Below are 22505 nucleotides of genomic sequence, written 5' to 3' on the forward strand. Positions count from 1 at the left end.
TTGATACTGCGCCATTCACAACCACTCTCTGTTCTCTATTACACAGCCAGTTACCTACCCATCTACAAATTCTTACCCCTAGTCCCAGTTCCTCCATTTTGTTTATCAACCTCTTGTGCAGCACTGTATCAAAGAACCCCCCCCACATACCCCATTCATCGATGGGGCCTACTCCACACTGTGTTCATGTTCCTGTGACATGAAGAATTTATTTCTATTATTGTCAAACAGTACTTGTTTTTATATACCCATTCCTATATATGATTTTATTGAGTAAAATGTTTACACTGTACCAAACACTTGTTTAAATTCTTTTTATGCATTAGCGCTGCTCTCATGCCTTGTGCGTGATTGGTGGCTTGTGTTTTTGTATTGGTAGGGACTGACTATGCCCCTTGTTGAGCAGCTACTAAATAACAGAATTACAGCTACTGTCAAGCGCCTGAATTCTCCTAGGGATTAGTTCCTTGGAAAACGTCCTTCTACTCTGAGTAAAAGTATGGCCCTACCCAATAAAAGAAAGGGGTAGCTAATAAATTGTCCAGAGTTTAAATGTAATGTGCTTGCACAAAAAACGGATTTAGAACTTTACCCAAATTTTTAATATACATTTACACTGTGCAGCACATTAGACGTCATTAATCTCACACAAACATTAATTTGTAATTTGAGACTGCTCCACGGCCCAGTAAGGCTTAGATAAATAAAGACTCTAACGCTACTGTACATTGCTGATTCTAATCTATAATCAGGCATATTTAAGCACAAGTGAATCATGAATATTTCACAACAGCAATCATTACATTTTTCATTAGAGCTAGTGTTGCTTATTACATTATTTTCTATTGGTAAACTTCTAGTTGCTTGTAGTGAACTGTGGTGATGTACTATCTTTTAGAACCGAGCTGAATTGTCAAGTTTAGTTTCATAGTTGAATTGATGATTACACAGATTTAAGAATTTCAGGAGACAAAACTGAGGTGCACTGTGGTTTTATTGATTCCAACAGAAATGCTTCTCCATTAAGAATTATCTTAATAACTAGTAACTTTATGACAAATCTAGCTAAATGCATCTTAAAAGCCCAACATTCCGAGATTTGTTCACAAAATGTTTATTGATACCACAGTGCAAGGCAATTCAATAGAAAAATATACCACTTCGTGAAAACAGCTGCAGCATTCCATTCTTCCATGAGAAATCTATTTTAGATCTGTTAAAAATAAACAAGCATTAGACAATACAACTGGATCTGAAATATTGCAGCAAACTTTAATTGGGACTGTTGCTTTTCAATATATATCTGTTGCTTTTTATGCTTAACTATAATGAAATGCAAATTGTAGTTGAAGTTATTGTATAACTAGTAGGTTACCATAATTGAAAAAGGTCATCAAGAAAAGTTATAGCCCTGAGAAATAACAGTCTATAAACTTAAATGAACGGAACCTTATTTTTTTTAAATCCGGCTTTGTTTTTGGCAAAATAGGATATAACTGAATTGTATGATACCCCAAAATTATCTCTCTTCTGTGGCAGTCACAAAAAGAGCGCATCCTCACTGTCTTTAGTTTTTTTTTTAAAGGTCTTGCCAGGATATTTTGTTGTCACCTTAGCAATCAGTTCCGTGCTCTGGGAGGTTGATAAAACTGTTGAGTTGGTCTAGTAGATCTTCTTGGTTGTCCATCACCTCCCCTACGGAAATCAAGCGAGTCTCCATATTCTCCCTCTTCTTCCTACACATCAGAAATCATCAATACAAATGTGTTATTAGATGTATATATTTAGCATGATAAATATACAAGAAAAATAATTCCAATATTAAATATCCTTGCCAGACCTTTATTTTCTCTGTTTCCTGTATTTCATGCAAATCTGCAGGTGCGTACACATGGGCTATAATCACTGGCAATATGGTCACTGAGCGACCATACTGCCAGCGATTGGAGTGCGCTTGCCCGTTTTTAGCCCCCTTATGCTCCTGCGACCAGCTGATTCCCTATGTGGCTCCCTTTCATCAGTGACCATCTCTGGTCGCTGATGAAAAGGAGACACGGAGCAATACATTGCTCAGCAATATATCGCCCCCCCCCATGTGTACACAGCTTTAACCATTTATATTAATGGATTCTGCATTTTTTATTTTAAAAAGGTGAGCAGTGTTTTAGTGGCCCTCGGATAAGGATGCTAGGCAGTTGGTCGTGTTTGGACACACAAACACACGCATACAAATGTAGCCTAATGGTGATATGGATGCTTGTGCTAGTTTGGGTGCACAAAATTTGCACCTGCGGCGCATTATCGCCAGGTGCCAATATTGCCGCTCAATGCGTTTCTGTGAGCTGGAGAAGATAAATAGATGCACATGCATGGTAAGGGGATCGCACCAATCACCATGAGTGTACCCTGTGCGGATTGGCTCTGCAAAGATGAGCGTGGCTACATTTGTACACATAAATAGTAGACCCACAAACACATATACACTAGCTATGTCAATGTGTCCATGTACTTCTAGCCTCCTTTCGCATTAAAAAGCCCTTCTAGTCACCTAATTGCATGGCACACATAAACCAGGCATCTCTTTTGCAACTTTTTAATTAAAATGTGTGTTATTTGCAATAGGATGCACAAACAACTTTTGCACAATAAACTTATGTCACAACTGTATTTGCATTTTGAATGCTACAGTATGTTAGAGTTTTCCTGGAAGACACAAACGTATCAGGTGTGCAATTATTAGGAAAAATGCAGAGTCATGTGATCTGATGTGTCCAGTCATGTTAGTGTAAGATCTGTCACACATTTAAATATAGTCTATTTCCAAATCTCCCTAAGGGCCAATCGTGATGATACTTAAAACCTGGCTGAGAAAATGTCCAAAACAATGGTTATAACCACATATTAATTGGTTTAGTGTATAATGTACATGCTATATAAAATTGTAAATAAATAAATAAATAAAACATTGCTTAATATTTATTTGGTCCTATGCAGTACAAACGTTATAGCTAGTTTTTTTAGCCTGCTGGCTTTTAAGATAACCACATTTAAGCAGAATAATTTATTTAGCAACAACTAAATAGAAGAGGGGCTACTTGTTGCAATGCTTGTTCTTATTACAAAATATAATTACCTAAGTGTTGTTAAACTATAAAGCTTATCTCCTTCAATTAAATCTAACTGCGAGCACTACTAAATCAGAGCTTACTTCCACTTAATGAAAATCTGTTTACATGTTATGTGAGATATCCGCTTCTAAATCATTTAGGTTCATAAAAAGGTAATGTTTTAATCACAATTTCCACAATATTCAAGATACCATCTATTTAACCTTAGAACATTTTAATCTGGGAATCGATGGTACAGTGTCGGCCTGTGAACCGATGTTACAGGGTCAGCCTGGGAACCGATGGTACAGGGTCAGCCTGGGAACCGATGGTTAGGTAACCTGAAGCCTAGATATAAGCCTCTGGGATCTCAGGATGTACACAATTGTTCATGGCCATGAGCTGTTCTAAGCGGACAATCCCCCTCAGTGGCAGGTGATTAGAGGGCCTTCATGTGACTGCAGAGTGGTGCACGACTGGAAAGGAAGGTTCACACAGTGACATTGTACTTGCGTCACATGACAAACAGTGGGCTTTGGAGCACATGGGTCAGCTGACCCCCGTGTCATGGCCAGAGGCGGATTGGCCCACCGGGAAACCGGGCCATTTCCCGGTGGGCCGGTCCAGATTTCCCTCTGGCTGGGCTGCCGACCGTTCTTCCAGGGCTGGCGTCATCCTATATATGCAAGTGGCCGCAGCCTGGTCACAAATGGCAGCATAGCCCAAAACAAATATGACCGCTGCATATATGCATATATTATATGCACATGTGGCGGCCATATTTGTTTTGAGCTCTGCTGCACTTTGTGACCAGGCTGCGGCCGCTTGTCACTGTTGGGTGACGTCACCAGCTAGCAGACAGAAGCGTGGTGGTGCGGTGGATGAACCTGAAGCTTGGTCAGTAGTGTACCCCCCCAGTCAGTAGCTATTCCACCTCGACCCTACCCCCCGGGCTGAAGCGTTAGCACGCTCCCCCCACCCCCGGCTGTAGTGTCAGCACCACATCCCCCCCCCTGGTCCTGGCTGTGCCCATGCAACCCATACTCCAGCATGGGACGTCAGACCACATGCCTGACTAAAGCAACGGAGTGACAGTAGGACATTGTGCCAGCCAGCAGCACCAGATCTGTGCCAAAGTACTGACCTACACACTGTAATATGCGTGTGCCAGTGCCACTTTTCCTGACATTAATTATCTTCTTGCAATGAAAACAAATCAATGGAGCACATTTTAGTGTATTTTAGTAGGCTAGACATTGTTGTTTTTTCTGTATTAATTTGTTTATGCAAGATACCCATAGGGGCTATTCAATTAACAGTGGTATTCAAGCACTGAACCCACTGATTCCACAAACTGTGAAACCATTGGGCATTTTATTTCTGGCGTGCTACTTGTTTTTGTGGATTTCTTCTCAGACTTTACTTATGCACCTGTGAGGTTTAGTTCGTCTGCAGGGACTTGCTTATGTGGTAATACATGCTAATTTAAGTACCTCTGGCTCCTGCAAAGGGCCTAATTGACTACTCCACATACAGTCATATGAAAAAGAAAACATTACCAATGAATTCTACTTTTATCAGATCATTAAAAATCATCTAGTCATTACCAAGTCCTAGTCTAGTAAGTGTAATCTATGAAATACACTTATCCTCAAGCTGCATGAAATAGTTGCATTTGGCATGCCAAGGACTTTGCAACTACGAAGTACCATGCGTCCAGCCACAGATGTGGATTCTTTGCAACACTCTGCCAAAAGTACAATGCACAGAAAACGATACTTCACCCAACACATAATTAGGTTTTATCTGGAAAATTATATCACTTTCTCTTTGGCAACACGGCTGCAACAAGAAACACTAGGGCTAAGTGATTAGTAAACTATAAGCAACTATGTTAGTGGCTATGTTATGAATAAGACGGTAAAAAGTTTAGGAACTGCTACTGTGGTTAAGTGCCTAAGTCACACCACGTGGAGCAAAAAGAAGCTATACTAAGCAGGTCTGTTTTTTTTTAATATATATATTTCTCGGATTCGATCTCCAGGTGCTGATATCATGAGAATGCCAATGTCATATACACCGAGCAGTCATATCATTAAAAGCACCTGCCTAATATTATGTGGGTACTCGTTTGTGCTGCCATAACAGCTCTGACATGTCTAGGTATAGACTCGACAAGACTTCCCAAGGTGTCCGGTGGAATCTGGCACCAAGACGTTAGCAGTAGATCCTTGAAGTCCTGGAAAACAGGTACAACCTCTATGGCTTGGGGCAAAACAAGGTGTATGTGGAGATAATATATCCCCACCAGGTGGCGCTGCCCCACTCAATAACATTAACAATAAGACTCTGGTAAGAAGATACAATTAATCTTTTTCTTTTTTTAACAAAAGACCAGGTACTTGTTTCCTAGCACGGCCACAAAGATCTTGATCGTGGGCATCGTCAGGAAAAATCGGGGCCATCGCATGCACTAAAAAATCGGGTGCGATGGTACCGACGCGATGCCCGCGATTTTCCTATAGGGAACAATGTTAAATACCTCAATTTAGCCGCGATGCCCCCGATTTCCCATAGGAATCAATGTTAAATGGCTCAATTTACCCAAATCATCATAGGAAACAATGGGAAATGGGCCAGAAAACCCAAAAAACACAGCTGAACACTGAAATGTCCCCCCAAAAGTAGTTGACGCCACCCCACGATCAACGCGAACCTGAAGCGTGGCGAGTGCAGCGAGCCCGCGAGGGGCGGCGATACGCGTCCTCCGACCTTTTCATACCCCCACTATCCACGTCGGCGTGGAGTTGAGAATAGAATAGTGTGGCGAGCGCCACCGAGCCCGAAGCGTGGCGAGCGCAGCGAGCCCCGCAAGGGGCCGCGGATACCTGTGAAGCCTGCGAAGGGACGCGTTTACCTGTGAAGGTATCTGCGTCCGCTCGCCACGCTTCGGGCTCGCCACACTAATCTATTCTCAACTCCACGCCGACGTGGATAGTGGGGGTATGAAAAGGTCGGAGGACGCGTACCGCTGCGCTCGCCACGCTTCGGGTTGGCGTTGAACGTGGGGTGGCGTAAACTACTTTTGGGGGGACATTTCACTGTTCAGGGGTGTTTTTTGGGTTTTCTGGCCCATTTACCATTGTTCCCTATGATGATTTGGGTCAATTGAGCCATTTAACATTGATTCCTATGGGAAATCGGGGGCATCACGAGTAAATTGAGGCATTTAACATTGTTCCCTATGGGGAAATCGGGGGCATCGCGTCTGGACCATTTAAGCCTTTATTAGCCGCATACGGCGCGACCGACGCGATATTGACTTTTTTCAATGCATTTCAATGGGAAAATCGGCGATTGTGGCCGTGCTAGGAAACAAGTACCAAAGACCATAATATACATTAGTGAAAAATGCGCATTTTACATATAAATCATTACACTCAAAAAGGACATAAAAGACATATAACATAAGGCACGGGCTGGCTATGAGGCTTATGGCTGCATATATATTATTAGGAGGCAATATCAACCTTTTTAAATGAGCAAATAGTTACCAGTCCCACATGGAATTATAACTCTTGCTGTGATATGTGCAGGTGACCAAGTCCTATATCTGAGCATTGGCTGCTGTTGAATTGCAGTGTGATGTTCACTCCCTGCTATGGGAGGTCAGCTCCAGGTACTGGTTTCACCCCAAATTATGTCCAGATTCACAGTGGGGTATTTGTAATCCAAAAGGTGCTGGTGACTGGTACACAATGTGGCTAGTGCGGGCTCCAAAACGCGTTTCTCTGCCTTCCTTTCTACTCGGTGGCTTCCTCAGCTTCAGCCGCCGAGTAGAAAGGAAGGAGGAGAATTGCATTTTGGAGCCCGCTCTAGCCACATTGTGTACCAGTCACCAGCACCTTTTGGATTACAAATACCCCACTGTGGATCTGGACATAATTTGGGGTGAAACCAGTACCAAGATGTATCTCCTGTCCCCTGGCCGGCTGCACTGGGCATGCGTGGGATCTCGCTACTCACGCGAGATCCCCAGCGCAGCCCACCGCTGACAGCAGGGACAGCGCTGTCCCTGCTGTTTAGATAGGGCTTCGCCAGCCTGATGCTGGCGAAGCCAAAAATGGCAGCGTGCGATGTTGACCGTTCATACATTCGACCTGCTATCATTTAGATAGCAGCGCCGATATGGACAGGGGCGCATAGCGCCTCTGTCCTGTACCGCACGCTGGCTGCTTCATACATGGGGGAGAAGGGGTATCAGTGCACATAACGTGCGCTGATACCCCTTCTCCCCCATAACGACCCTTCATACATCTGCCCCACTACTCTGTACATGCCACAGCAGCCTTCACTGTATACCATTCATTACTTTGTACATGCCGCAGCAGTCATCACTGTATACTATTCATTACTTTGTATATGCCGCAGCAGTCTTCACTGTATACTATTCATTACTTTGTACATGCCACAGCAGCCATCACTGTATACCATTCATTACTTTGTACATGCCACAGCAGTAATCACTATATACTAGAGATGTGCGGGCTCGGATTTCAGAGATCCGAGCCCCCACGGACGTCATCATTCCGAGCAGCGATCGGAGATTCCCGCCTGACTCGGTCCGTCCGCGTGATTAGAACGTCATCTCCCGGCGTCGGATTTCGCGAGGCTTTATAAGCGGCTGCCGCGCCCGCCATCTTCACTCCAGTCAAGTAGTGGGTTGGGAGAGGGTGTGTTGGTGCTGCTGCTGGGGCTTAAACTTGAGCTTGACCTTGAGCTTTTGCAATCGCTGGTGCTGTCTCTCCGTGCTGCTGTGTAGTAGTCTAACTGTGTACTTGTTGTACTACTGTCTCCTCTGTGCGGTCTACCTCTGGTGTGCTGCTGTGCTGTAATTAATTATTTTATTTGCTGGGGCTGTCTCCCTCAGTGCTGCTGTGTACTCTGTTCTCTGCTTAGGAGAACAGTCTAACTGTGTACTTGTAGTACTACTGTCTCCTCTGTGCGGTCTACCTCTGGTGTGCTGTGCTGTAATTAATTATTTTATTTGCTGGGGCTGTCTCCCTCAGTGCTGCTGTGTACTCTGTTCTCCTCTGCTTAGGAGAACAGTCTAACTGTGTACCTGCCTGTAGTACTACTGTCTCCTCTGTGCCTAATAAATAATTAAATACTGTCGTATATCTCTACCTTTGTGGTCTGGGGCTCACTGCCTAATAAATAATTAAATACTGCCGTATATCTCTACCTTTGTGGTCTGGGGCTCACTGCCTAATAAATAATTAAATACTGCCGTATATCTCTACCTTTGTGGTCTGGGGCTCACTGCCTATACTGCCGTATGTACCGTCTGGTCTGGGGCTCACTGCCTAATAAATACTGCCGTATATCTACCTGTGTGGTCTGGGGCTCACTGCCTAATAAATAATTAAATACTGCTGTATATCTCTACCTTTGTGGTCTGGGGCTCACTGCCTAATAAATAATTAAATACTGCCGTATATCTCTACCTTTGTGGTCTGGGGCTCACTGCCTAATAAATAATTAAATACTGCTGTATATCTCTACCTTTGTGGTCTGGGGCTCACTGCCTAATAAATAATTAAATACTGCCGTATATCTCTACCTTTGTGGTCTGGGGCTCACTGCCTAATAAATAATTAAATACTGCCGTATATCTCTACCTGTGTGGTCTGGGGCTCACTGCCTAATAAATAATTAAATACTGCCGTATATCTCTACCTTTGTGGTCTGGGGCTCACTGCCTAATAAATAATTAAATACTGCCGTATATCTCTACCTTTGTGGTCTGGGGCTCACTGCCTATACTGCCGTATGTACCGTCTGGTCTGGGGCTCACTGCCTAATAAATAATTAAATACTGCCGTATATCTCTACCTGTGTGGTCTGGGGCTCACTGCCTAATAAATAATTAAATACTGCCGTATATCTCTACCTTTGTGGTCTGGGGCTCACTGCCTAATAAATAATTAAATACTGCCGTATATCTCTACCTGTGTGGTCTGGGGCTCACTGCCTAATAAATAATTAAATACTGCCGTATATCTCTACCTTTGTGGTCTGGGGCTCACTGCCTAATAAATAATTAAATACTGCCGTATATCTCTACCTTTGTGGTCTGGGGCTCACTGCCTATACTGCCGTATGTACCGTCTGGTCTGGGGCTCACTGCCTAATAAATACGGCCGTATATCTACCTGTGTGGTCTGAGGCTCACTGCCTAATAAATAATTAAATACTGCCGTATATATCTACCTTTGTGGTCTGGGGCTCACTGCCTAATAATTAATTAAATACTGCCGTATATCTCTACCTGTGTGGTCTGGGGCTCACTGCCTAATAAATAATTAAATACTGCCGTATATCTCTACCTTTGTGGTCTGGGGCTCACTGCCTATACTGCCGTATGTACCGTCTGGTCTGGGGCTCACTGCCTAATAAATAATTAAATACTGCCGTATATCTCTACCTTTGTGGTCTGGGGCTCACTGCCTAATAAATAATTAAATACTGCCGTATATCTCTACCTGTGTGGTCTGGGGCTCACTGCCTAATAAATAATTAAATACTGCCGTATATCTCTACCTTTGTGGTCTGGGGCTCACTGCCAAATAAATAATTAAATACTGCCGTATATCTCTACCTTTGTGGCCTGGGGCTCACTGCCTATACTGCCGTATGTACCGTCTGGTCTGGGGCTCACTGCCTAATAAATACTGCCGTATATCTACCTGTGTGGTCTGGGGCTCACTGCCTAATAAATAATTAAATACTGCCGTATATCTCTACCTTTGTGGTCTGGGGCTCACTGCCTAATAAATAATTAAATATTGCCGTATATCTCTACCTTTGTGGTCTGGGGCTCACTGCCTATACTGCCATATCTACCGTTTGTTTTGGGGCTCACTGCCTAATACTGGCATATCTGCCGTCTGGTCTGGAGCTCACTGCCTAATACTGCCGTATCTGCCGCTGCAGTGCCACTCTTACATGAGCCACGTGTTTGTGCTGCACACTTGTGTGGCTTAGCATAGTTATCCAGCTACCTCAGTGCAAACTTTTGCCCTAAAAACAATATTGTGAGGTGTGAGGTGTTCAGAATACACTGGAAATGAGTGTAAATTAATGTTATTGAGGTTAATATATTGTAGGAGCAAAAAAAAACCCCACCAAATACTGCGATTTTAGTTGTTTTTATGCTTTTTTAACAAAAAAATCAGAACCCAAAACCCAAAAAAATCCAAACACAAAACACTTAGGAGGTGTTTTGCCAAAACCCATTAGAACCCAAAACCTCAAGGTAATCAGAACCCAAAACCCGAAAAGTGGCCGGTGCACATCTCTACTATATACCAGCGGTTGTCAACTATTTTGCAATAAAAATAATGACAGGACCCCAGCAAGTTACCACAGAATGGTCACCACACATGTGGTCAGCAGACAACACATACATGGCAGCATTGTGGAGGCACAGAGTGATGGGAGGAGTCTGAAGTTACTGACAATTCAACTGATTTTTCAAACTCCTTTTACAATATCACTGGCTGAGAGATTAGAAATGTCATCAGCCTGATGGTCAGCAACATGGAGTCGCGACCCCATGCTTAGATGGTCGCGCCCCACTTTGGGGTCAGGACCCACAGTTTGAGAACCACTGCTATATACTATTCATTACTTTGTACGTGCTGCAGCAGCCATCACTGTATATTATTCATTACTTAGTCCATCCCTCAGAAGCCATCACTGTATACTATACATTACTTTGTACGTGCTGAAGCAGCCATCACTGTATATTATTTATTACTTTGTACATGCTGCAGCAGCCATCAACGTATATTATTTATTACTTTGTACATGCCGCAGCAGCCTTCATTGCATGCTAGTGCTTCCCACATGTTTTTGAATCAGGGCACCCTAAAGTATAAGCATTTCTTTTTTCTGGTCACCCCAAGAAGAAAAGATTGTTACAGACAAATTCGGAAAAAAATATTACATAAGTTGTGGTTATAGATCATCTGTGGTTAAGACAGGATTTGCTTCTATATGTCCACATATTTTATGATTGGAAGCCACCAGCACTGGTTTTGTTTCTATGTATTATTAATTCTACTGCTTCTCATAAAAATAATATTAATAATAATTGACTTATGATGACCATACACAATATTGAATTGCCACCAACCCAGGGCACCCTTGCAAATACCCTGAAGCACCCGAGTGCCACTGCACAATGGGGGTTATTCTGGTTAACTCACAAAGGCACAATAACTCTCCAAAGGACAAAACCACGTGCACTGCAGGTGGGGCTGATGTAACATGTGCATAGAGAGTTAGATTTGGGTGTTTTAATGTTTCTGTGCAGGGTAAATACTGGCTGCTTTATTTTTACACTTCAATATAGATATCAGTTTAAAGGACACCCCCCACGCAAATCTAACTTTCTCTGCACATGTTACATCAGCCCCACCTGCAGTGCATATGGTTTTGTCCATTAGAGAGTGTGCGTTTGCGAGTGAGCCAGAATAATCCCCAATGTTTGGGAACCACTACAGTATGTGATAAAAAAAATGTGAATTTCAAATGAGCTATCACTGTGTGCTCTACTTTACTTTCTCCATTTACCTGTAATAGATGCTGGTAAGATTACTCTTCAATGTAAAAAATACTTGTGGCCCTGGGGTGGGGCAACTGCTAACAAAGATAGGCAATTATATTCAGTTGCATGCAAATAATAATTACAATGCTTCAGTATCAAAAGAACCGATTACTGCGTCATCACGTAATAACTGTAAAAAGACATACACAATTAAATAAACCCCCACTGAGCGCCAACTTCCAGTGACTAAACGTACCCCTTTCAACAGGTCTTCATTCTCATTTAACAGTAAGCCCAAGGTCACATGTCTATTGTTCTCCAATGATTTAAAACTTCTACCAATGTTTCAGAATGAGAAATTGGTGTGACAGAAAAAAGAAGTCTGACAAAAAAGCCTTTAATAATACAAACAGAATATTTATAATTGAGTTGTATTTCATTTTGTAGCTGAAATAATGAATTCTTCATAGGAAGCAAATCAGGAACTCTTAAGCAGGTCAGTGTCATGGATTATGTAATTAGAGTACAGTATTTGATTACACGGTACAATACAAAATAAATATGAGTTTCAGATAAATTATTGAACATACATGTTTGCCCTCAAAATATAAGAAAAAGTCAATAGTATGGTCAATTTCTTCAAGTGACACTTATAAATGGGGATATTTCTTCGGTCTTTCTCTTAAATTACACAAAAGACTGCTTTCAAGTTCTTAAATAATATTTAATTTTGTGCTTCAAAAGCCTTTTTTTTCCTTTCAAGTATAATAATTGTCATAATAGCCCGCAGATGCATTTTGCGCGTTCCAGGCGCTCAAGTACTGTACCAACAACCTTGTTTTGTGATATAATAATAGAACCCAAAATCACAGGCATTATTTGGTAAATAATGACACAAAGAACTAAGCACAAAGTGCAGTTAAATGTTTCAGGTCTAAGGAGATGAGAGGAATTTTATGGCAAGCGTTTATGTATTGTGCTAGACTTTACGGATGTTTTGTATGCGTTTGAATAGTGTCAATTCTTTGGACTATAAATAATAAAGTAAGGTTTACAGGTTACAATAGAGTAGAATTTGGACACAGTGGGACAGTTGCCATTATTGAGTCAGAACTTTTTCAGAACATTATAATTATCGCACTACAAACTGAAACAAATAATGTTTAGGACATCTTATATAAAGCAGTGTCCCAGAGCCACATAAATTAAGGACCTGCTTTTGAGTCGCAATTAAGTTTCAAAGAGGCTGCATATACATGCATCATTTCATATCTCCAGGAAATCAGGCTGGTGTCACACATTGTGGAACAGCAATTGGTCAGAAGGAACCTGCACAATGGCTCCTATGCAACCGTCCAAATATATGCGGCAGGGCCGTAGCCGCCAGTTCCAACCGCAGCATGCTACAGTTGGACAGGATGACTAGACTACCAGATTTCATGGAGAACACATACTGTACATTTGAATGTACAGTTTGTGTTGACACAGTGCACTGTGCTCTACTTGAAATCCAGCCAGCAGTGGCCGGATCCTTTTCTGCAGGATCCGGCCAAAATGCTGTGTGTGACACCCAGCCTTCTTCAGCCAAGCAGGTCCTGCTAAACAGGACCCACTGTACCGCAATGTGTGGCCCAAGTCTTAAGGTGGCCATACACTACTGTGAGGTATCACAGCAGTGTTTGCCCATCCGATCCCCTACAAGTCACCCGGGACCTTCCCGGGTGGCAGGATCACATGCGATACATTGCATGTGGTGCTTCTGCATATGATGTATCTCATGTGACTCCTGTTCCCAGCCGGGAGAGGTTCCAAGTTGGATTTTGGACCTGCATGCAGGTTTGACCTCCGACTCAGGTCCGATGCACACAGGTCTGAGCATCGGACCAGATTTCTGGGGATCTTTAGAGTTCGGCGCATGTCGGGCATTTCACTCAATGAAATTGGCATTGTAGGTGTCAACTGGGCATACTCAGGGAAGAGCATTGTCTCGATAGAGTGTCCTGTGCATTTAGCTAGATTCTGAATAATAAATTCAGATGGATCTTATGCACCTAGAAAAAAGCCGGTGTTTGAGCTGATAAGAATGACATCTGCTTTGGTGTATGTAAAAAGTGGGGCATTGTAATGCATATGTATTAGGATGAGCATTTAGATTGCAATTCACATTCAGAAAGCTGCCGCATTCAGTCCTCCTTGCAGCTTACAATCCCTTTTTAAATCTACAAAACAATGTTACCAGTTAAACAACATTACCTACTGTACTTTTCACATAAGTATTACATAGTGCTGGTTGCACAAATACAAATTTCACAAACTACACCAATTGGCACCAGTCATGAGACAAATGCTTGGGTACTGCCTTGCCGTCTGCCTAATGGAAAGTGTCAAGAATAATTCTTAGATTCAACACTCTCTACTTTATCAACATGAATGATCTTTGTAATTGAACTGCGATTTTTAGCTTTATTAACCCCTTCCTGACACAACCAGTTTTTGCCTTCCTGACAGAGCCCTTTTTTTCAAATCTGACATGTATCACTTAAGTGGGGATAACTTTTTGCTTTTACTTATCCCAGTGATTTTGAGATTGTTTTCTCGTGACACATTGTACTTCAATTTAGTGGTAAATTTGGGTCGATACAGTCTGTGTTTTTTTGTGAAAAATACCAAAATGTCGTAAAAAAATGGAAAATTTAGCAATTTGCAAAATGTTAAATTTTCTGCTTGTGAGACAAATAATCATACCACTCAAAATAGTTAATAACTAACATAGACCATATGTCTACTTTATGTTTCCATCATTATTTCAACTTCCTTTTAATTTTTTTGGACACTAGGAGGCTTACAATATGAATAGCAAATTCTCAAATTTTCAAGAAAATTTCAAACACTGATTTTTTTAGGGACCAGTTCAGTTCTGATGTTACTTTGAGGGACTTGTATGTGAGACACCCCCATAAATGATGCCATTTCAAAAACTGCACCCCTCACAGTATTCAAAACAGCATTTTGGAAGTTTGTTAACCCTTTAGGTGTTTCACAGGAATTAAAACAAAGTGTAGGTGAAATTTCAAAATTTCATTTTTTTTGCAGATTTGCAAACAGTAGATTTTACTAGAGAAATGTGACTAAAAATTGATTCCCCCAATTCTTTTGTTTTCATAAATATCCTATATGTGGCCCTAGTGTGCACGTTGACCAAACCACAGGCTTCATAATAGAAGGAGCACCTACTTGATTTTGGAGCCTCCTTTTTATGAGATTATTTTTTAGGCACCATGTAGTTTTCTAGGCACCATAAGATGCTAAAATTTAGGAACCCCCCCACAAGTGACCCCATTTTGCAAACTACACCCCTCAGGGAATTCATCTAGGGGTATAGTGTACATTTCAAACCCCCAGGGGTTTCACCAATTGTGGTAAAACTGGGCAGTGAAAATGAAAAATTAAATTTTTTACACAAAAATGCAGTTCTGGCTCAAAATTTTTCATTTTCACAAGGAATGAAGGAGACAAAGCATCCCAAAATCTGTGCCCCAATTTCTCCCGAGTACGGCAATGCCTCACATGCGACCAAAAAATACCATTTGGGTGCATGGCAGGACTCAGAAGGGAAGGAGTGATATTTGGATTTTGCAGCTCAGATTCTGGTGGAATGTTGGTGGGTGCTATGTCGCATTAGCAAGACCCCAAGCACCAATACAGTGGAACCCCCCCACAAGTGACCCCATTTTGCAAACTACACCCCTCAGGGAATTCATCTAGGGGTATAGTGTACATTTCAAACCCCCAGGGGTTTCACCAATTTTGATACAACTGGGCAGTGAAAATGAAAAATTACATTTTTTTACACAAAAATGCAGTTCTGGCTCAAAATTTTTCATTTTCAGAAGGTATGAAGGAGAAAAAGCACCCCAAAATCTGTGCCCCAATTTCTCCCGAGTACGGCAATGCCTCACATGTGACCAAAAAATACCATTTGGGTGCATGGCAGGACTCAGAAGGGAAGGAGTGATTTTTGGATTTTGCAGCTCAGATTCTGGTGGAATGTTGGTGGGTGCTATGTCGCATTAGCAAGACCCCCCAAGCACCAATACAGTGGAACCCCCCCACAAGTGACCCCATTTTGCAAACTACACCCCTCAGGGAATTCATCTAGGGGTATAGTGTACATTTCAAACCCCCAGGGGTTTCACCAATTTTGATACAACTGGGCTGTGCAAATGAAAAATTACATTTTTTACACAAAAATGCAGTTCTGGCTCAAAATTTTTCATTTTCACAAGGAATGAAGGAGACAAAGCACCCCAAACTCTGTGCCCCAATTTCTCCCGAGTACGGCAATGCCTCACATGTGACCAAAAAATACCATTTGGGTGCATGGCAGGACTCAGAAGGGAAGGAGTGATTTTTGGATTTTGCAGCTCAGATTCTGGTGGAATGTTGGTGGGTGCTATGTCGCATTAGCAAGACCCCCCAAGCACCAATACAGTGGAACCCCCCCACAAGTGACCCCATTTTGCAAACTACACCCCTCAGGGAATTCATCTAGGGGTATAGTGTACATTTCAAACCCCCAGGGGTTTCACCAATTTTGATACAACTGGGCTGTGCAAATGAAAAATTACATTTTTTACACAAAAATGCAGTTCTGGCTCAAAATTTTTCATTTTCACAAGGAATGAAGGAGACAAAGCACCCCAAACTCTGTGCCCCAATTTCTCCCGAGTACGGCAATGCCTCACATGTGACCAAAAAATACCATTTGGGTGCATGGCAGGACTCAGAAGGGAAGGAGTGATTTTTGGATTTTGCAGCTCAGATTCTGGTGGAATGTTGGTGGGTGCTATGTCGCATTAGCAAGACCCCCCAAGCACCAATACAGTGGAACCCCCCCACAAGTGACCCCATTTTGCAAACTACACCCCTCAGGGAATTCATCTAGGGGTATAGTGTACATTTCAAACCCCCAGGGGTTTCACCAATTTTGATACAACTGGGCTGTGCAAATGAAAAATTACATTTTTTTACACAAAAATGCAGCTCTGGCTCAAAATTTTTCATTTTCACAAGGAATGAAGGAGACAAAGCACCCCAAAATCTGTGCCCCAATTTCTCCCGAGTACGGCAATGCCTCACATGTGACCAAAAAATACCAGTTGGGTGCATGGCAGGACTCAGAAGGGAAGGAGTGATTTTTGGATTTTGCGGCTCAGATTCTGGTGGAATGAATGGTGGGTGCTATGTGGCATTAGCAAGACCCCCGAAGCACGGTGAAATGATGAACCTAATAATCCATAGATGTGTGGTATATTTTAAAACACTCCTTTATACATAGGCCGGGTTTGTCGGGGCAAGTGTCACACTGGAAAATAGTTTGCTTTCTTATTCCCTTTTTATAGCAAACTTTGCACCTTTTTTGTGTCCTGCCCTTTTTTCCAGTGGAGGGGATTTCATCAGGAAAATGCTGCCCTGGTACAATACGGGGGCCAGTACTAGAGGTACTGGGGCCCTCTGCCTGCTGGTTCCCAAATATTAGGCTCTTTATGACTTCCTCTTGAAAGTGCATAAATGTCCCCCTCTGGCTGGTAGAACGGAATAGCACATAAGCGTTATACAGTGCCATCTGGATGATATACACGGCCAGCTTCTTGTACCAGATTTTTGTTTTCCGCAGGGCACTGTACGGCTTCAGTACCTGATCTGAAAGATCCACTCCGCCCATGTACTTATTGTAATCCAGGATACAATTAGGTTTTGAGGTGTGGGTACTGGTACCTCGTACAGGGACGGAGGTGGTACTGTCTCCGTGAATTGTTGTCAGTATAAGGACATCCCTCTTGTCCTTATATTTGACCAACAACATATTTTCGGTGGATTGTGCCCTGCTTTCACCACTTCTCATTACTTGGGCAATGTGCGTTTTTGGGAGGCCTCTTTGGTTCTTGCGCACAGTACCGCAAGCTGCTGTACCTCTTGAACCAAGGGCCTTAAACAGGGGGATGCTGGTGTAAAAGTTATCCACATAGAGGTGATAACCCTTATCCAGGAAGGGGTGCACTAAATCCCAGACAATTTTTCCACTAACACCTACGAGGGAGGTGGGGCATTCTGGCGGTTCAATTCTTGAATCCTTCCCTTCATATACCCTAAACCTGTGGGTGTACCCTGAGGTGCTTTCACACAGCTTATACATTTTTTATGCCATACCTTGCCCTCTTACTGGGAAGGTACTGGCGGAATTTAACCCTTCCTTTAAAATGTATAAGGGACTCGTCTATGCAAATGAATTTATCTGGGATGTACATCTCTTCAAATTTGGCACTGAAATGATCAATGACCGGCCTGACTTTGAATAGGTGGGATCATCTCTGGGTGGGCACTGTGCATTATCGTTGTAATGCAAAAATTTAAGGATTAACTCAAAACGAGTCCGGGTCATGGCCATACGGTAAAGTGGGGTGCTGTACAGAACATCTGTACTCCAATATTGCCTAATTTCTGGCTTTTTTACTATGCCCATATGAAACACCAGACCCCAAAACGTCATCATCTCTACTGCATCTACAGGGGTCCACCTAGCAAATGATGACGTGGGGTTTTGAGCAATAAACTGCTGGGCATATAAATTAGTTTGGTCCACCATTAAATTTATAAAATCATCAGAGAAAAATAATTTGAAAAAGTCAATTTCTCTGAGACCTGTGGAATCAAATTGGATTCCTGGGATGGCCAAAAACTCAGGAACCTGGGGCTCAAAATTGTCTGGTGGTGGGGTCCATACGAGATCAATTATTGGGGGGGGGGGGGTCTCAGCTGCTCTACGGGGGCGTCTTTGAGGGGGTCCCTCATCACTAGAGGAGGAAGAGGAGCTTAAGATGAATCCTTCAAATTCCCCGCTTGCCTCACTGGCTGTGTCAGAGTCAGAGGCAAGCATGGCATATGCCTCCTCCGCTAAATACATTCTTCTGGATGACTTGTATAGTGTAGGGGGGGTACAAACTTTATTTCAATCCAGGGGGGTATGTAGTGTGTAGTGTGTATGTAGTGCAGAAAAAAAAAAAGGTCCTGCGCCAAAAATTTAGCACAGATGTTGGTCAGTAACGTCCGTCACTGAACAGCGCTCAAAGGCAACAGGAATTTGATCAAAAAAAATAAATAAATAGATCAACCCTGTGCCGAAAAAGCTGATCAGTGATGTACGTCACTGATCAGCGCACAGTGGCCACAGGACACCCACAAAATCACAGTGTGTGTAAAAAAAAAAAATTAAAAAAAGACCCCACAGCACCCTCAAAAAAAAAAAAAGGTGATCACTGATGCGACACTGATTACCAGTGAGGGGCAGCAGGTGCACAACCTTTGGTGCAACTGACAGTGCAACTGGCAGCAACTGACAGGTATATATAAAAAAAAAAAACCCTGCACCCCCAAAAAGTTGCTGATCAGCACAGATATACTGATCAGCACAAAAGGGGGGGTAGCAGACACAAAATATAGCACTCTCTATCACTATCTCTCACTATCTATCACTATCTCTCACTATCTCTCACTATCTATCACTATCTATCACTATCTATCACTATCTATCACTATCTATCACTATCTATCACTATCTATCACTCTATGACACTGCAGCAGCAGCACTGACAGTTATATATATAAAAAAAAACCTGCACCCCCAAAAAGGGGGGGTAGCAGACACAAAATATAGCACTCTCTATCACTCTCTGTCACTATCTCTCTCTATCTCTCTCTATCTCTCACTATCTCTCACTATCTCTCACTATCTCTCACTATCTCTCACTATCTATCACTATCTATCACTATCTATCACTATCTATCACTATCTATCACTATCTATCACTCTATGACACTGCAGCAGCAGCACTGACAGTTATATATATATAAAAAAAAACCTGCACCCCCAAAAAGGGGGGGTAGCAGACACAAAATATAGCACTCTCTGTCACTATCTCTCTCTATCTCTCTCTATCTCTCTCTATCTCTCTATCTATAACTCTATCACACTGCAGCAGCAGCAGGAAGTCACAAGAAGTCAGATCCAGGAAGCATCCAGCACGCTACAAGCAGTGATCAGGTGATCAGGTAAGTATTTGCAAGGATCAGGTCAGTATATCACGGCAGATAGGCACGGTGACCGCACTGCACGCAATTCCAGACCGGAATGGCGTCTGCAGTGCAGTCACCGTTAGTTTAAATCACCCTCCATGGCTGTGATTGGTCCGTCGGTCCGACGAACCAATCACGGCCTTTGGGGGCAGGTGGGGTGAGGTGGGGTGACACCAGTGTCACCCTTACACCCCGTGGTGATTGGTGCTGTACTTTACAGCACCAATCACCACCGATCCCTGTGTCACCGGCGAACGTTATTCGCCGGTACACAGAAAACGCTGTAAGTGGCTGTTCACATTTGAACAGCCAATCACAGCGATCGCCGACGGGGGGGGAGGCATCGCCACCCCCCCTGGGCATGCAGGGACATGTCTGCTGTCAGGGACAGCAGACATGTTTAAACTGTCACCGCGTCTATAGACGCGGTGACAGTTTAAAGCCATGACGTACATTTATGCCATGTGTCGGGAAGTACATCCCGGCCATGACGTAAATGTACGTCAAATGTCGGGAAGGGGTTAAATTACTCTTTTAGAACATATGGAACTAAAATATGATGAGTACATTGGTCATTTACTACAGACACAAGCTTCTTAGCGAACATTAACCAGTTTATTCCTAATATAGGAAGTGGTTGGCTTGGTGCTTCGGAAAAATTGGTTAGCTCTTATGCTTGTGGTGTAGTGCTTGCGAACATACTGTATACAGAAGATAATATATTTTCCTATAATGGGGAAACAGGGTCAGTTATATAATATCCTTTAGCTACTGCAAAACTAGTGAGGTCGTTTATCATAGTTTTATAGTGCTCTTTGTCAAACAGGACTCAAGGTGTATGTAAAATAAAATTAAACATCAGTTTAAAATAAGAATTCTTGAACAATATGGCAATGATTGTAATATACTATAGGGCATGTATTGGATTTTGATGCAAACCCAAAATCCTGCAGCAATTGGGGGGCATGTTCCCCCTATTGTGAAGGCATGGCAAACCCAGGGTTGGTCATGTGCTGTGACCAGTAGTGGTGATGGTGATCTGATGCTATACTGACCATGTTGGAATAGGACCATTAGTACTATCTACGAAGGAAGCTTTAATTATTTGAGTGTCCCAGTATATCGAGGATCCACAATGTCATCCAGTACCAGTGGGTCACGAGGATCTAGGTCATAATATATATTTTTTTTTTAATAACAACATTATGTAGTCTTCTTTAGCGAAGGTTTTTTTTTTCTATTTGACCGATTTCAGATTTATTTATTTTTACAAGATTTGCCTTTTTAATCCCATCAGTTTGACAATTTTGAACATTTAATTTTTACTTTTTCCTGATATGATTGAAATTAATTGAAAATGTTCATATCGTGTTGATCATTTGGAAAGATCTACTTTGATATGTATATTTTTGTTGTTCTTTTTCTTTACCAGATTCCTATGAACATAAAATTAGCAACATAGTGACTTAGGGTTATATAAACCATGTTTAAATTTGGATAGTTCATCCTTATATACTTACATAATTATACAGAAATCATTTATATTACTGTATGATGTGTATATTCAACAAATGACTGCTACAGATAAGCCTGGCTATTTAATTAACCATTTATAGTAACAAAAACTACATTTTAATTTTGCTTTGGACACTCTGGATAAAATAATTCAACATTAATTTACTTTTACGTTAATTTATCTGAATTAAAGTGGATTTATTTTACTTTAGATATGTATACCAAACCAAAGTGCTTCAATGTGGTATGATGTTTAGAACAATTATTAAAAAATGATCAAAGGTAGTCAGAACTAAAAAAATGAATGGAACTTAATGCCAAAATAAGGAATGTCATGTTTCACTGTAGACAGCATATGCCTTTCTAAAGCCGTAATGGTTAAAAAGAGCTTTCTGTTTGTTTCCTTTCAGTCCCCCCCCCCCCCCCCCCCTTGTCACACCTGAGGGTTAAACTTGATTGACTTGTGAGTCAACCCCAGGAGCAGGATTGTAAAGGAAGTTTGGGTTCCTAATAAACTTATCCCACACCAATGGGAGGACTTTAGGGAGTGAGGAGGAGTCCAGGGCCCGAAGGAGTGTCTACAAGTACTGGAGTTCTGGGAGGGTGAGTATATGCTTGGGTGCAAAAGTAAGAGAAAAATGTGAAAGTCCCTGGACCCAGGTATAGGCAGGAGTTGGCTGGAACAAAGAAATGACTGGATTCGACTGGAACCGAGGAATTGGTATTATCAACTGATACAGCAATGCGGTACTAGGATTCTCCATGAGGATATCAGACATAATGTGAAGCACAGCAGGTAAACATAGATGCTCAGTTAACCACTAACAGGCACAAAGGGAGTGCACTGATGATTACAGCATATCGATGTTTGGAGCACCAATGGCGACTGATATTGATGACGTTCTCCGAATGGTGACTAGTAGAAGTGGGTGGAACTTGGGTATGAGCAAAGCAGGTATTGAGCAGTGAAGGCTAAATCGAGAAATACTCAGATAGTGAACCTATGTTGTACTGATGGTAATCAGAGATGATCAGGATACTTGGTATAACCGCTGGTGAAACTAGAGATATAATCATTGCCTTTAAAAAAATGAAGGGAGTTGACTGGCTCTTACTTTATCTTCATCCAAGGCTTA

The 22505-nt window shown here is 42.2% G+C and overlaps 1 protein-coding gene across 1 annotated transcript in view; it reads right to left on the reverse strand.

Moving 5' to 3' along the window:
* Positions 1-976: 976 nt before the first annotated feature.
* TDRD3 (tudor domain containing 3) overlaps positions 977-22505 on the reverse strand; it is a 240430-nt gene continuing 218901 nt past the window's right edge. The window contains exons 13-14 of the mRNA XM_083168890.1: positions 1612-1736; positions 977-1213 (exon numbers count right to left, since the gene is read on the reverse strand). Of these exons, the coding sequence (XP_083025016.1) occupies positions 1620-1736 (117 nt within the window). The 3' untranslated portion in view covers positions 977-1213; positions 1612-1619. The remainder of the gene's footprint in view (positions 1214-1611; positions 1737-22505) is intronic.

Source organism: Crinia signifera, chromosome 2 (assembly GCF_055691185.1).
Source record: "Crinia signifera chromosome 2, ASM5569118v1, whole genome shotgun sequence".
Classification (NCBI taxonomy): Eukaryota; Metazoa; Chordata; class Amphibia; order Anura; family Myobatrachidae; genus Crinia; species Crinia signifera.